Source organism: Oratosquilla oratoria, chromosome 15 (assembly GCF_046742065.1).
Source record: "Oratosquilla oratoria isolate Oo_2021 chromosome 15, ASM4674206v1, whole genome shotgun sequence".
Classification (NCBI taxonomy): Eukaryota; Metazoa; Arthropoda; class Malacostraca; order Stomatopoda; family Squillidae; genus Oratosquilla; species Oratosquilla oratoria.
Genome location: NC_134791.1, coordinates 37,333,484 through 37,351,599, shown reverse-complemented (window position 1 = coordinate 37,351,599; position 18,116 = coordinate 37,333,484). Strand labels below are relative to the sequence as shown.

The following is an 18,116-nucleotide window of genomic DNA, read 5'->3' as shown; positions in this document are numbered from 1 at the left end:
CCTGTGATCAGGAACCCACCCATCCCCTAGAATGCTCTTCAGGTAGTGGTGGGGAGCGGGGAGGGGGGTGACGTTGTTCACAAGAGTGAATTTGGGTATCAAATTGTATGGTCATGAGAAATAGGTGTTTGGTGATGAGTACAAAGAAAAGACTACAAGGGAGTGATTGTGCCCATGACATTGTGAATCCAGGACATAATACATCCGCCCAAAATACATCCAGCCAAAATCCCGCACCCAAAATATCCCCACCCAAAATACCTCCTAAACCACCCATAATACCTCCATGCAAATGATAAGAGTTACGATATGAACATTTGAGGATGATATTTTAAACAAAATGTAGAGTATAGAATCCTATGGATACTATCATTAGAGGACTTTTTCATTCAGGATCATGCCTCATGGTAGTATGGCAGATCAAAGGAATAACCAATTCTCTGTAGAAATTTTTAATCAAAGGAATCAGTCAAAACAATTGATCAAAGGAATAGTTAATTCTCTATAGAAATTTTTAATCAAAGGAATCAGACAAAACAATACCACGTCTTCAGTTCACATGTTCACCCATAGGTAATTGTTTAATAAATTGGATACAATGGTCCTTAAAATCAGAAGTTAAATTGAATAATGTATTTTATCCCATATCAGTACCTGGTCGCCATCTGTAATGGCATATAGTAATTAAGCCCCCCCCCCAAAAAAAAAAAAAAAAAAAAAAAAAACCATAAACAAAATATGATTTTATCCTATTTCCTCAATTATTCACCCGGTATGTTCTATTTTCAAAGGCATACACCATTTTATTTATCCCTGCAATTACATTAAAAGGAATTTAAAAGAACATGCAGTGTATCTAATATTATTATTTTTTTAGTAAATAAAAACGAAAATGAATCTTTGAGTATTGTCAAGATAAATTCGATCAAGTTTATTGAAGATATGAAAAAACAAAATTTTCCTGATTTCCAGAAATACTGGAGAGATTTTCAAATCAAATCGGCCATATCCTAATAAAACAGTGAAATTTCATAGAAATGAACCAATGAGAGGGCTTGATTAATGAGTGAGTTGATTTCATTAAGTAATTAACCAATGAGAATGCTTACTTAGTGGATTTCTTAATAATAAGCCAATGAAAGAGCGAGAATGTTTAATTACTGAGTGGATTTCATAGAAATAAACCAATTACAGGGATTAATTAATGAGTGAGTTGATTTCATTGAGGAATTGGATACAACATACGAGTTTTAAAGTAATTCCAGTGACTGTACGACGGATTCCAGGGGCAACAGTGCGATCACTGCGGAAGGCACAGCCGCCACCCGCTGCTTCACTACCTACTGTCCTACCCGGCCGCGATTTTTTTTTTCCACGAGACTTGCGGACCCCAATATGAACTCATTTGCATACAGCCAATCAGAACGCACCTGACTCTCATACGTCAGGCATCATACTGCGGGGTCTGGTTGGGTGATGAATAGGGGGAAGAGGGGAAGCAGTCATAGCAGAAAAAACAAAAAAATCCATGTGCAGAATTATCATATCATTCCCCTTTAGGACTAACTACCTACATAATTATGGATAAATGGTTTTTAGTCACTTGGAGAGCGTCCTTTTGATTGTTTATATAGTAGTGTCACCTTGAAAGTCTGGGTTGTACACGTACGTTCGGGACGTTTCGTACTCACTTTGGCTGCTCGTGCCAAACGTAATAAATGGAGCGCTGGGTTTTCGACCGTAGCAGATTTCAAATCTTTTTATACCAAAATTCATCATTCATCGGGCGCTAAATTTTGTATATTCTGAATTTTCTGAAAAAGAACCAACAAAAAATCCCCTTCAGTAATTCCAGTTAACTTCTATGCATTACGTCAATACATTACGCCAGGTACGTCGTGCGTGACGTAATGTATTTAGATTAACTGGAATTACTGAAGGAAATTTCTTATTGATTTCTTTACGGGAAAGTCAGAATACGTCAATACATTATGCTTGGTACGTCGTGCATGACGTAATGTATTAGCGCAGTACATTTAGATCAACTGGAATTACTGAAGGAAATTTCTAATTGATTTCTTTACGGGAAAGTCAGAATATACGAAATTTACCGCCTGATGAATGATGAATTTTGGTACAAAAAGATTTGAAATCGTCTAACCATAGCGTCTGCTACGGTCGAAAAACCAGCGCTCTATTTATTACGGCCTAGCTAGGCCTACACAGCTAGACAGACACTAGGCCTACGTTGTATGGGCACAGTTGAGTTAGGTATACATACATGTGGCCCTTACACAATGCAGTAGCTACAGAGTAGCCCTAAACCCAACCATGTCACATATGGTACATATGTGTACACTTGTTGTACACACATCATGTACATGAAATCGAAGCGACAATTTGCTTCAACATTTTTTTTTCCAATATTTGTCCAGTTCTTTCCACTGTTTCAGGTCAAAATGTTCTATATGTTTTACTTCTTTTCAAACTTACCGCTAACCAAAGTTGTTGTTCAGAATCAATAACAGGGCGATCAGAATGCGAACACAATCGAAAGTTGTTATGCACCGCCATTTTCAATGTTTTGAATCAAGTTGAGTGAACTTGCGAGTCAGGTGCGTTCTGATTGGCTGTATGCAAATGAGTTCATATTGGGGTCCGCAAGTCTCACGATATATCACGCTATTTATACATTTCTATGTGTGTTTGTGGCACCTTCCTTACTTAATTATTGTATATGTATCTCCTTTATTGTATAAGTAACACTTCTTTATTATACATGAGTACTTAATATCAACATATATTTATTGTAAATGTTTTGTATAAATAAGCCTATGTAGTCATTACGTTATATAAGTGCCCTATACATAATTGTATAACCGATTATATATACGTCATTAGGCGTACGCTACAGGCGTAGGCGTCTATGCCAATTGTACGTCTCATAGCAGGTATTAAATATATGTTACCCTCAACCATTTTGCATGCATATTCCTCAGTATATGTAATTGTTCTCTTGTTTCTGTATATTCTTATGTATATACCTAGAGATATTTGTATGTATTGTTTTGCCTAATCTTTTTCCCGCCTGGCAACAATGTATAAGGAAATAGGGCACGGGCGCGTCATGATGCCCCAAGCATTCGCTTGTGACAGATCACTTCCTGCCATACTTGCGTGTAGACCTACGCAATAAACTCCTACCAAAAATACTGCGTGTTTGGCACTTACCACATGTTTCACGCACTAGCATGGCACTATATAAACAATATAAAGGACGCTCTCCAAGTGACTAAAAACCATTTATCCATAATTACGTAGGTAGTTAGTCCTAAAGGGGAATGATATGATAATTCTGCACATGAAAAATGTTTTTAAATTTCTGCTATGACCGCTTCCCCTCTTCCCCCTATTCATCACCCAACCAGACCCCGCAGTATGATGCCTGACGTATGAGAGTCAGGTGCGTTCTGATTGGCTGTATGCAAATGAGTTCATATTGGGGTCCGCAAGTCTCGTGGAAAAAAAAAAAAAAATCGCTGCCCGGCCACGGAGGCCCTCCGACCAACGCCGCAGACCCCCGCCCACCCTGCAGAAGGCAGACTCTTCAGCAATCGGGCAGCGAGAGCTGCCCTCCTTGTCCGCCACACGCCCATGGACGTGATGCTTGGGGTGCTCAGGGCGGCGACCCCTCCTCACTGACCTCCCCACGCCCTCACCCTCCACCCACTAGGGCACGACAACTCCCCCACTGGCGGGCTGTTGCCCGCATTGTATATTAATGTATATATCTCTGTACATATTTTATACAATAAACCTTTATTAATTAATTAAGCTGTTAGGGCACTCAGTCATCCAGATTCTCACGCTGTATCATACCCGGACAGTTGAGTCATACCTCTGTACGCACGTTGCTAGGCCTTCGCGTTCGGTCCCCCGCGGGAGGGGGGGGGGGGCACGCCATGACAGTCCTTATGCCGACGCACCAGTAACCACCTGAATAAAGCGCTTAAGCCACACCGAGTGTCAATCTCTCCCAACGTCGCCTTAGTCAACAGGGACCAGTGCATACTATGTCAGATAGACGCCTTGAAGAAACTACGCTGTTCAGCTGAATAAAAGTGTAGCACCAGAGGTTCTGGGTACCAGAATCCTGCAGACAATCTCCTCGCCTTCAGCAAGATCGGATGTTTGCCATTGACTATAGATCTCTTCAAACTAGATGATGGTGAAGGTATTCAAGTAACATTCAAACACTACAGAGCCAGGTGGTATGATTCGTATAGACTCAAATACAACAAGATCCAACTGTTTCGAGCCGAAAAGAGGAAACTCTTCTGTGAACACATTGCAGATGTCCCAAAGAAGTACACTCGTCATAGTGTTGACCGGCCACAACATTCAGTTGACAAGTGTTTCTTTTGTGACAGATAGGTGGGTAAGGAGACTCTGCACGATGCTTTCACCTTTGACCTTGATGTCTGTGTCAGGAAATGTGTCCTGAAAGTAAAGGACAAAGCATTCTTATGCATCATCCTATTTAACCTATTATTACGATGAAATCAAAATGAGAAAGATATGTTTTTTTCAGTTGTTCCTTAAGACATGCAATTTATTCTAAAGGTTACGCAAAGGTAAAAAGATTGAGAAACGCTGCACTAGAGTGTTTATTTTTTCTTCCAACTGTATAAGTATTGCATAACTTCTTTGTCAAGTCTTGTGATCGCCGAATGGAAGGCGACCTACCAAATCTTCTCTTCCAGCATCTTCGGCACTATTTTTTCTCAATCTGCATTGGAATGCTTCTTTACAGCCTTCATCTCTCATATTTCTGTTCAAAAAATCGTTTTATGGCTATACACTTCAGAGGTTTTGATTTGGCATGTTTCAGTTTGCCCACGACTAGCCTGTGGTCTGAACTGCATGACATCAATATTATGTTTTTTACATCTCTGAAAAATCTTATGTTTTAACATAAGGTGAATTATGGGCTTGTCGGTGTATTTGTTGCTGTATGCTTTTCTACCCGTACTAAATCCTTTGCGATCTTTTTCAATGTGTCCATTCAGATCACCCATGATAACTACATTTTCGGCGTATGATAAGTCGTTCTTAACATTCTGGAGGGATTCATAGAATACTTCTTTTTTTCTGATGGTCGACTTTGAGCGGTGCGTAGACTTTTATGAAACTTTTTTTTTTGTCAGAAAGCCAGAATCCTCTCGTTTTTCTGTTCTACTCTCGTGATTCTTTGTGCTAATGTCTGCTCTTGCATTATATACGAACTGATAGTTATCATGCAAAACCCTTCTGCCTTTTCTTGCAAGTCTTGTTTCACATAAAGCAAGTATGTCGACTTTCTTTTCCTTTATCATTAATATCAATTCCTCCTTTCCTCTAAATATTCCTACATTTAATGTAGCCATTGGCAAAAATTTCCTGGGGAAGGTTCTAGAATTATTCAATAGTCAGGGTCCATTTCCTTTCGATGGTCGATCGAGGTTGATATCAGAGTTTCGAGGCAAAAATTGAGTTTCTTGAGCACTATTTCCCGGTTCACTAGGCCTATTCCACACCATTTGAGACTATTAATTTGGTACCACGTGGCGTCCATTCCCTTTCGGCTACATGTCCAGGTCCACATAATGAGGGTCTCCGCCAGTCGATGTCAACTATGGATGTTGCGCTCCTCCAGGTCGCAAACCACGGCTATTTTTCATCACATGATAAAATAGGTCATGTTCTAAACCCTCATTATTAAATCATCATTAACAATACTTTCTAATGTTGTCAGTGTTCGAAACATATCAGTGTTATTATATACTAAACATATCTTCTTGGGTATTCCAAAATTTTCATTATTCGAACACATTAGAGTTATCATTATTAGGACCTTGTATACATATCATTATTAGTATATTCTAAACTTGGCAATACTAATATATTCCAAAGTTTATCATTATTCTAAACTTGTCATTATTGGTATATTCTAGACTTGTGAGTATCAATACATATTAAAGTTACCATTACTAGTTTCTTGTAAACATGATATTGTTAGGCTATTCAAATCTAATCATTATTAGTACGTATTATATTTATCATTAATAGCAACTTCTGATTTTGCTATTACTAATATATTCCAAAGTTTATCATTATTCTAAACTTGTCTTGGTATACTCTAAACTTGTGAGTATTAATACATGTTAAAGTTACCATTAGTAGTGTCTTCTAATCATGATATTGTTAGGTTATTCAAAACTAATCATTATTAGTACGTATTATATTTATCATTAATAGCAACTTCTGATTTTGCTATTACAAGAATTTTCTAATCTTTGCATTATTAATATGATTCAAACATGTCATTATTACTACACATTAACGTTATCATTAATATAACCTCCAAAACTTGTCATTATTACAAAATTATAAACTTGTGATTATTGGTACATATTAAAGTTATCATTAACAGTGCCTTTAAACTTTTCAATATTAGTATTTTTCAAACATTAATTATTAGAAGACATCAAAGTTTTCATTTGTAGTACATTCTAAATTTGCCATTAGTACGTTCTGGTCATTATTAGTACAAATTAAAGTTATGATATATATTACCTTCTAAAGTTTTCATTATTAGTAATTTCTAAACTTAATTAATATGTTCGAAACTTGTATTTATTAATACACATTAAAGTTATCATTAATAGTACCTTGTAAACTTATATGCTAAACTTGTCATTATTAGTACAAAATAAAGTTATCATTACTAGAACCTTCTAAACTTATCATTATTAGTATATTCCACACTTTTCATTATTTCTACACATCAAAGTTATCTTGAAGAGTATCTTCTAAACCTGTCAATCTTTAGTAGATTCTAAACCTTTAATTGTATATACATTCTAAACCTGTGGTTATTAGCAGATTTCTCAAGTTTATCATTTCTCAAGTTTATCATTATTCTAAACTTGTCATTATTGGTATATTCTAAACTTGTGAGTATTAATACATGTTAAAGTTACCATTAGTAATGTCTTCTAATCATGATATTGTTAGGTTATTCAAAACTAATCATTATTAGTACGTATTATATTTATCATTAATAGTAACTTCTGATTTTGCTATTACCAGAATTTTCTAAACTTTGCATTATTAATATGATTCAAACGTGTCATTATTACTACACATTAACGTTATCATTAATATAACCTCCAAAACTTGTCATTATTACAAAATTATAAACTTGTGATTATTGGTACATATTAAAGTTATCATTAACAGTGCCTTTAAACTTTTCAATATTAGTATTTTTCAAACATTAATTATTAGAAGACATCAAAGTTTTCATTTATAGTACATTCTAAATTTGTCATTAGTACGTTCTGGTCATTATTAGTACAAATTAAAGTTATGATATATATTACCTTCTAAAGTTGTCATTATTAGTAATTTCTAAACTTAATCAATATGTTCGAAACTTGTATTTATTAATACACATTAAAGTTATCATTAATAGTACCTTGTAAACTTATATGCTAAACTTGTCATTATTAGTACAAAATAAAGTTATCATTAATAGAACCTTCTAAACTTATTATTAGTATATTCCACACTTTTCATTATTTCTACACATTAAAATTACCTTGAAGAGTATCTTCTAAACTTGTCAATCTTAGTAGATTCTAAACTTGGTATATTCTAAACTTGGCAAAACTAATATATTCCAAATTTTATCATTTTTCTAAACTTGTCATTATTGCTATATTCTAAACTTGTGAGTATTAGTACATGTTAAAGTAGTAGTCTCTTCTAAACATGACATTATTAGTTTATTCAAAACAAATCATTGATAGTATTAATATTGTCTAAACTTTGCATTATTAATATAATTCAAACGTGTCATTACACATTAACGTTATCATTAATATAACCTTCTAAACATGTCATTATTGCTGTTTTTTTAACTTTTCTTTATTAGTATTTTATAAACTTGTCATTATCCATACATATTAAAGCTATTAGTAGTAGTATCTTCTAAACTTGTCATTATTTGTATATTCTAGTATTATTAGTACACGTTAACAGTACCTTCTACCTTAACAGTAACTTGACATCATTAGTATATTATACACATGTAAGTAATCATTAATAGTATATTCTAAATTTGTCATTATTACTATATTCTAAACTTGTCATTGTTAGTAGACATTAAAGTTATCATTAAAAATACCTTCCTAATTTTTCATTATTTGGATATTATAAACCTCTTCTTATTAGAACACATTAAAATTATCGTTCTTAAAATATTCTAACCTTGTCATCAATAGTACATTTTAAATTTGTGATTATTAGTACAAATTAAATATATCATTAGTAGATCCGTCTAAGCCTGTCATTTAGTATATTCTAAACTTCTCCTTATTAGTACATTAAAGTTATAATTGATCGTACCTTCTAAACTTCTCATTATTAGTATATTCTAAACATGTTATTAGTGCACATTAAAGTCATCATTAATAGTAACTTCTAAACATGACATTATTTATTCATAGAACGGTCTAAATTTGTCATTATTAGTATGTTCTAAACTTGTCCTTATTTGTTCAAATTAAAGTTATATCTGATAGCACCTTCTAAACTTATAATTGTGAGTATATTCTTAATTATTAATACACATTAAAGTTACTATTAGTAGTACCTTTTAAATTTGTCATTATTAGGACACATTGTAAGCTTGTCATTATTAGTATATTCTAAACATGTAGACACTAAAGTTATCATCAATACTGCATTCTAAACTTCTCATTTTAATATTAGCAGTACTTGCCATTGTTAGTATATTCTAAACTTTTCATTATTATTACACATTAAAGTTTTCATTAATAGTACCTTCTAAACTTCTCAATGTAGGTATATTCTAAACATGCCAATGTTAGTATATTATAACTTGTCATTTTTAGAATACCTTATAGCTATCAGTAATAGTTCCTTCTAAACCTGTTACTATTTGTATATTCTAAACTTATCATAATTAGTAGACAGGAAACTTTCATTTTTAAAAAGTTGCTATTATATGATAAACTTTTCATTAATAATACAAATTAGTTTTTTTTATTAGTACCTTCTAAACTTATCACTATTGGTATATTCTAAAATTCTCATTATTAGCACTCATTAACAGTGCCTTCAGAACCTATATATTAGTATATTCTAAACTTGTCATTTTTAGAACACATTAGATTTATCACTAAACTTGTCATTATTATTATATTATAGTTAACAGTTATAGTAACTTCTCAACTTGTTATTATTAGCATATTCTAAACTTGTCTTAGTTAGTATATTGTAAACTTTCATTATTAGTACACATGAAAGTTTTCATTAACAGTACTTTCTAAACTTCTTATTATTACGTGTCATTAATTGTACATATTTAAGTTATCATTAATAGAATCCTTTAAACTTATCATTATTGCTAAGTATGTGAGTATTACATTCTTCTAAACTTGTCATTATCTTTTATTCTAAACGTTTTATTACTTTTCATTAACAGTACCTTCTAAACTTCTCATTATTACGTGCCATTATTAGTTCATATTTAAGTTATCATTAATAGGATATTTTCAATTTATCATTATTGCTATATCTTAAACATGTCAATATTAGATTCTTCTAAAGTTGTCATTACTTTTTATTCTAAACTTTTTTTTACTTGTGTATTAACCTTTCAGTATTAGCACATTCTAAATTAATAGTATTTTCTAAACTTGTCATTATTAGTATATTGAAAAGTTATCATTGATAGTATTTTCTAAATTTGTTATTATTACTAAACTTTAAGGTTATCATTAATAGTTCCTTTTAAACTGTCATTTTTAGTATATTCTAAGCATCTCATCGTTGGTATATAATAAAGTTGTCATCAATAGTACTTACCCTGTCTTTATTTGTATATTCTAAACTTATTATTAGTATACTCTAAATATGTCATTATTAATTCACTTTAAGGTTACTATTACTAGTACACATTCAAGTTATCATTAAAAGTACATTCTAAAATTGTCATTATTAAATTATTCTAAACTTCTCATTATCAGTATATTCCAAACTTTTTATTTTGATAACACATTAAAGTTATTATTATTAGATTCCAAATTTGTATTTATTAGTACACATTAACGTTATCATTAATAATATCTTCCAAACTTTTCATTATTAGTGCATTATGAAATTGTAAATAATACTACCTTCTAAACTTCTCATTATCACTATATTCTAAACTTGTAACACATTAAAGTTATCATTAATAGTACCTTCTATACTTGTTGTTATTACCATATTCTAAACTTTTTATTATTAGTATTTTACTATTAGTATATACTGAATTTATTATTTATCTTCTAAACTTGTCTTTATTAGTATATTGTAAACTTGCTTATTATCAGTACAAATTAAAGTTATCTTGAACAGTACCTTTTAAACTTTTAATTATTGGTATATTCTAATCTTTTCATTATTAGTACACATACCTGTACCTTCTAAACCTCTGATTATTAGTATATTGTAAACTTCTGATTATAAGTACACATAAAAGTTATTATTAACTTGTCAAAGTTTAGAAGTTAATATTAGTAGAACCTTCTAAACTTATCGTTATTAGTATATTCCACACTTGTCATTATTTCTAAACATTAAAGTTACCATTAACAGTATCTTCTGAACTTGTCAATCTTAGCATATTCTAAATATCATTGTAAGTATATTCTAAACCTGTGATTATTAGTATATATTAAAATTTTGTCATTATTAGGACTCATTAAATTTATAGTTAATAGCACCTTCTTAATTTGTCTGTTAGTACATTATAAACTTGTCATTATTAGTACACATTAAACTTCCAAACTTGTTAGTATTAGTGTATTCTAAAATTTTCTTTATCAGTATATTATCAACCTGTTATTATTGCTACATATTAAAGTTATTGTTAGTAGTATCTTCTAAACTTTTCATTACTTGTATATTATAGTATTAATAGTACACATTAATAGTTTTTTCTAAACATTAGTATATTCTAAACTTATCGTTATTATTACCTTCATTAGTATATTATTAACTTGTTTTATCACATTAAAATTACCATTCTAAACTTGTCATTAATAGTACATATTAAAGTTATCATTAATAATATCATTAATAATATGTTCCAAATTTTTTATTTATAGTATTTATAGTGTTCATTAAACATATTCTAAACATGGCAATATTAGTGTATTCTAAAGTTGCCATTATTCTAAACTTGTCATTATTATTATATTCTAAACTTGTTAGTATTAATACACATGATTGGTAGCACTTTCCAAAGTTGTCATTATTCGTATATTCTAACTTTGTCATTATTAGTACACATTACAGTTATCATTGATATTACCTTCTAATATTTGTAATTATCAGTATCGTCTATAATTGCCATTATTAGTGCATATTAAAGTTATCATTAATAGTACCTTCTAAGCTTGTCCTTATTAGTATATTCTAAACATGTGATTATGAGTTATCATTAATAGTGCTTTCTAAACGTAATCATCTTTCATACTCTAAGATTTTCACTATTAGTACACTTTAAGGTTATCATTAATAGAATATTCAAAGTATATTCTTAGTATATTCTAAACTTGTAATTAATAGTACAATTACAGTTATCATTAATAGTATCTTTATTCTGATCATTATTATTATGTTCTATAATTATCATTATTAGTATTAGTTATCATTAACAGTATCTTGTAAACTTTTCATTATTAGTATGTTCTAAACTCGTCATTATAAGTATATTCTTAACGTATCATCATTACTATACATTAAACTTTCTAAACTTGTCATTGTAAGTATATTATAAACTTACCCATAATAGTATATTCTCAACTTTCATAATATTTGTTATTATCAGGTCACATGCTGTCAAGAAGTCATTAATGGATAATCCACTATCTTGGGAAAAGGTTGGGATTTCTGTGAGGGGGGTAATGGTTTGATAGTTGTTAATTATTGTTGGTTGAGGTTGTGGGTAAGGATAATATTGTGGGTTTGGAGGAAGGTTAGGTGGTGGTTGGTACTGTGGCTGAATGGGAGGGGGGGTATTGTGTGTTGGGATATGGGGGTTGAACTGATTATGGCTTATAGGAGGTGTAGTTTGCATATTTGGCTGGATGGGAGGAATGGGTGGTTGTAGTTGTGAGGGGTGAAAGGGGTCTATTTGAGAGGGTTGGTTCTGTGGCTGAATGTGAGGGGAGGTATTGTGTGTTGGGATATGGGGTTTGAACTGATTATGGCTTATAGGAGGTGTAGTTTGTATATTTGGATGGATGGGAGGAATGGGTGGTTGTAGTTGTGAGGGGTGAAAGGGGTCTATTTGAGAGGGTTGGTTAAGAAATAAAGAGTGATTGTAGGGGTACCTGCCTTAGGGGCGTCGTGGTCGGAGGTAAGTGAGCAGTTATGGTCTAAGGGCTTTGTGGTAATGTTAACCTGTGGATTTAATTGGTGAGGATCTGGATTGTCTTTGTCTATTTTTGAGTTGCGTGATGGGTTTTCCTCTTGAGATTTAGAGAGGATGGTTTCTACCGCTTTTTTGAATTTGCTTCTCGTTCCTGTTGCCATGTTAGTGGTTAACTAGAGATGCATGTATTACTTAATAGTTAGGTGAGATGGGTGGTCTAGTTTAAAATAGTTAAATTAGAAATATTTGGTATACAGTAACTAAGGGGTAATATGTTATGCTTAGATAAGGGAGGGGGGGTATAGGGTGTCAACGGTTATACAGTATAATGGGATTACATATGTAAAATCATAAAAATATATATATACATATAATAATAATAAAATGTGGAAATAATATGATATAGTAAGGAGTTAATTATTGTGATATTATACTTATAATAGAATTAACTATGGTTGTCATAAAAAAAATTAATTGTATTGGTTATATATAAAAATACAGCAGTAAAATAGGTTACATTGATAAAAATGTATAAGTTCTATCTAAATATAAACGGGTAATACGTAGTGAAAGCAATTAAAGGTTATTGTATATATAAATGTATATAGTTTAAACAAGAATTACTTAACTGGAAGAATGCATATGAATGTGATATTATGTAATAGTCAAATCTAGTAAAGTTATTGCATATATAAATATATGTTGTTTTAAAAATTAAGCAAAATATAATTAGTGTTGAAACATATAATTATGAGAGCTATTGGTTAAATTATGAGAAAGGTATGACAACCAAAAGAAAAAGGTGTACATAAATTTTATATATGGAGAGAAACCAAATATTTATAAATTTAATAAATGTGGAATTAATATATATATATATGAGATGGAATAGAGTAAGGTTTACGTGCGTTGGGCACGTGGGTATCTGAAGGTATAATGGTTACCTTGATACCGTGAGCTGAATCGAGTGGTATGCCAATGTCCGGCAGGGGGTGGTGTTGCTGACGTTGCAATTGGAGTAGTCGAAGGCAACGTTCGGTGAAAGAGGTTGGGTGGTTGATGTGGAAAGTGGGTATGCTGTCTGGGGGGATGAGGTGGCTGTTACGCGGGTCTGTGCGCAGCCGGTGTGAATCCTCTGGGGCGGATGAATTATGCTCGCATGTTATGGAAAGGGAGACAAAGCGAGTATCAGGGATGGTTTGAATGGGTAATGTATGGTTATTATTACGGAATATATTGGAATTAAGTGGAAGAAATTTATGTTACCTTGAGATTGTTGATTTTAGTAGTGTGGAATCGGTTGTGACGATTGCCCTGGATTGTGTAGTGTGAACTAAGTTCTTGTTCGTGGGGAGCGGTTCGTTCCGCGCGGGTGGTGTTCGTACTTGAATGTAGGTGGAGAAAATGGACGGGTTTGAAGGTACTGGTCTCTTCTTTATAGGACACCGTAGTCTCTTCGGAGAAGATGGGTTGCGGGATAAATGCTGCCACCAGTGATGTAACGGGATGGGTGTAACGGCAGACACAAGATGTAACGGGGTCGTTACATCATCTCCAGAAAGGGGTTACTTGCACACACAAGATGTAACGGGGTCGTTACATCATCTCCAGAAAGGGGTTACTTGGTATACACCTTTTAAGTTTTGTTCTTTATTCGTCACACTTTAAGAAACTTAGATTACACATTCTACACAGTCTTAACACTAGGGCACGTCACAAGAACCGACGCTGGTCCGCGTCTTGCCAGAGAGTTTTCCTCTCCGGAAGTGCCAAATGGACAAGTTCTTGAGTTGCCTTTAATCGTGATCTTAACATTAATCTCTAGTTTGTCTGTTGTCCCACATGGGTGGGGCAACTGCATTAATTACGTATTGATGTCTACTACCATACATGTTAATTATATATCCAGGGGAGGACCGTCAGTATACGTAATATCGTATGTCAGTACTGGGTGGCTACTAGATTGATCGCGTGTGTTCGTGTGTGTGTTTGTGTCGTTTGGTGGTTGACAGTGCTGTTCACACAAGCACGAAGTGTTGAGTCGGCAAGTTTGAGAGGAGTGCTTAGGTCAGCGTTTGATGCTTGACTGTCGGCGGACAGTGAGTTATAATTTATAATCATTTACTATTTACCTTTTTGTTTGTTATTCAACTATACATATGCATTTATTTATGTATTTTATTTGTTATTTTTACATTATTATAGTTTTAATTTATTATTAATATTATTTTTTTTTTTTTTTTTTTTTTTTTGCATCCGACCTAGATATGGATCAAAAGGTCTCCTGTCGGCATGCTCCGCCTTTGTAAATCCTTTGTTGAGTGAGGAAGTGGGCGATACTAGTCATGTATATGAGGCTTATACAGTAATAACAAGTTTGGGATATACTAATAATAACAAGTTTAGAAGGTACTATTGCATGATAACTTTAATGTGCACTAATAATGATAAATTTAGAAATAGCAATTTTGTAATATACAAATGATGTCAAGTTTAGAAGGTATAGCTTTAATGTGACAAGTTTACAATATACTGATAATGCAAGGCACAGATAATAACTTTTATGTGTACTAATAATGGAAAGACTAGAATATACCAATGTATACTAATAATGAAAACTTAAAAGATAGTATTAATGGCAAGTTTGTAATATACTAATAATGACTAGTTTAAAAGATATATTGATAATGCATTTAACTTTGACAAGTTTAGAAGGTATTATTGATAATAACTTTAATGTGTACTAATAATCAGAAGTTTACAATATACTAATAAAAAGAGGTTTAGAAGGAACATGTATGAGTACTAATAATGGAAAGAATTTAGAATTTAGAATATACTAATAATAATAAGTTTAGAAGGTACTAATAATGATAACGTTAATATGAACTAATAATGACAAGTTTAGAATATATAAAGAAAATCTAGGAGTAATAATGAAAAAATTAGAATATACTAATACTGACAAGTTTAGAATATAACAACAAAAACAAGATTAGAAGGTATTTTTAAAGATAACATTAATGTGTAGTAATCATGAGAATTTTAGAATATACTAATAATGAAGAGTGAAAATACAATTAATATATTTATTGTGTACTAATAATGACAAATATAGAACATACCTATAACGACATGTTGAAAAGGAACTATTAATGATAAATTTAATGTGTACTAATAAAAACAAGTTTGGAATATATATTCTAAACTTGTTTTTATTAGTACACATTAAAGTTTAGTAGTGATAAGTTTTTAACGATAATGATAACTTTAATTTGTAATAAGTTTAGAATATACTAATAATTACAAGTTAAAAGGATACTGTTAATGATTAGTGTATAAGGTACTATTAATAACTTTAATTTTCACACTAATAATGCCAGGTTTAGAAAATACTAATAATGATAAATTTAATGTGTAATAGTTTAGAATATACTAATAATAAGTAATAATAATAATAAAGTAATAATAATAATAAGTTTAGAATATACTAATAATTACAAGTTAAAAGGATACTGTTAATGATTAGTGTATAAGGTACTATTAATAACTTTAATTTTCACTAATAATAAGTTTAGAACACTAATAATGCCAGGTTTAGAAAATACTAATAAAACAGGATTAGTGGGTACTATTACTGTGTACTAATAATGTCAAACTTGGAATATAGTAATAATGAGAAGATTAGAAGATACTATTAGTGCTAAGTTTACTAATAATGACGACATCTTTAGGATATACTAGTTTAAACTATAATAATAATGACAAGGTTTGAAAACTTTAGCATATACTAATATTACCAAGCTTAGAATATACTAATAATGATAGATTTAATATGAGCTATTGATGACAAGTTTAGAGCATACTAATAATGACAAGTTTAGAATATTCCAATGCAGACATGTTTAGAATATACGTATAATGAGAAATTTGGAAAGTACAATTAATGATAACTTTAATGTGTACTAATAATGAAAGGTATAGAACATTCTAATGGTGACAAGTTTAAAGGGCACTATTAATGATATCTTTGATGGGTACTAATAATGAAAAGTTTAGAATATTCCGATAATGACAAGTTTAGAAGATACTACTAATAATGACGAGTTTAAAATATACTAATAATTACAAATTTAAAGGGTACTGTTAATGATGAATTTTGAAGACACTATTAATGTTTTTATTAGTATGTTCTAAACTTATCATTAGTTTAGAATGTTTAGAATATTCTAGTTTAAATGATAATAATAAAGACAACTTCAACATAATATTGCCAAGTTTAGAATATACTAATAAAGATAAGTCCTATTAATGATGAATTTAAGATGAAGTATTAATGACAAGTTTAGAACATACTAATGATGACAAGTTTAGAATATACCAATGAAGACATGTTTAGAATATACATGTTTAGAATATACTGAAGTTTAGATAGTACTATTAATGATAACTTTAATGTGTACTAATAATGAGAAGTATAAAACATTATGATGACAAGTTTAAAAAGTTTGATATGTACATATAATGACAAGTTTAGAACATTCTAATAATGATAGGTTTACAAGATCCTATTTACTATACTATACTATTTAAAAGGTACTGTTAATGATAAGTTTAGAAGGTACTATTAATTACTTTAATTTTTGCTAATGATAAGTTTAGAACATACTTATAATGCCAAGTTAGAATGTACTAATAAAACCAAGATTAGAAGGTACTTTTAATGATAAATTTAATGTGTACAATTAATGGCAAATTTGGAATATACCAATAATAAAGATTAGGATATACTATTAATGATAAGTTAACTAATAATTACGAGTTTTGAATATACTATTAATGACATGTTTAGAATATACTAGTTTAAATTATGATAATGACAATGTTAGAATAATGGCAACTTTAGCATATTGCCAGACTTAGAATATACTAATGATAACGTCCTATTAATGATAAATTTCATATGATATATTATGACAAGTTTTGAACATACTAACATACATCAATGAAGAATATACCAATATTGACATGTTTATAATATATGTATAATGAGAAGTCTAGACAGTACTATTAATGATAACTTCAATGTGTACTAATAATGGAAAGTATAGAACACTAATGGTGATAGGTTTAAAAGGTACCATTGATGCCATATCTTTGATGTGTACTAATAATGAAAAAAATAGAATATTCTAGTAATGACAGGTTTAGAAGATACTATTAATGTTAACTAATATTGACGAGTTTAGAATATACTAAGAATTATTAGAATATACTAATAATGGCATGTTCAGAATATACTAATGATAAGTTTAGAAGGTAATATTTATGATAACCTCAAAGTTTACTAATAATAACAAGTTTAGAATATACTAATAGTAAGAAGTGTGCGATTAATGATAAATTTTATTTGCACAAATAATGACAAATTTAGAATGTGGTAATAATCATACTTTATTGTGTTGTCAAGATTAGAATATAATAGTAATAATAATTTTAATGTATATTGATATTGACAAGATTAGAAGATTCTCTTAGCAATATCTTTAACATGTACGATTAAAGAAAGTTTAGAATAATGACATTATGACAAGTTTAATGTGTCATAATGTCATATTCAAAA

General features: G+C 30.9%; 1 protein-coding gene across 1 annotated transcript in view; it reads right to left on the bottom strand.

The window, feature by feature from the left end:
- Nucleotides 1-4,401: 4,401 nt before the first annotated feature.
- LOC143033126 (serine/threonine-protein kinase dyf-5-like) overlaps nt 4,402-18,116 on the bottom strand; it is a 164,510-nt gene continuing 150,795 nt past the window's right edge. The window contains exon 2 of the mRNA XM_076198331.1: nt 4,402-4,481. Coding sequence (XP_076054446.1) covers nt 4,402-4,481 — 80 coding nt within the window. The remainder of the gene's footprint in view (nt 4,482-18,116) is intronic.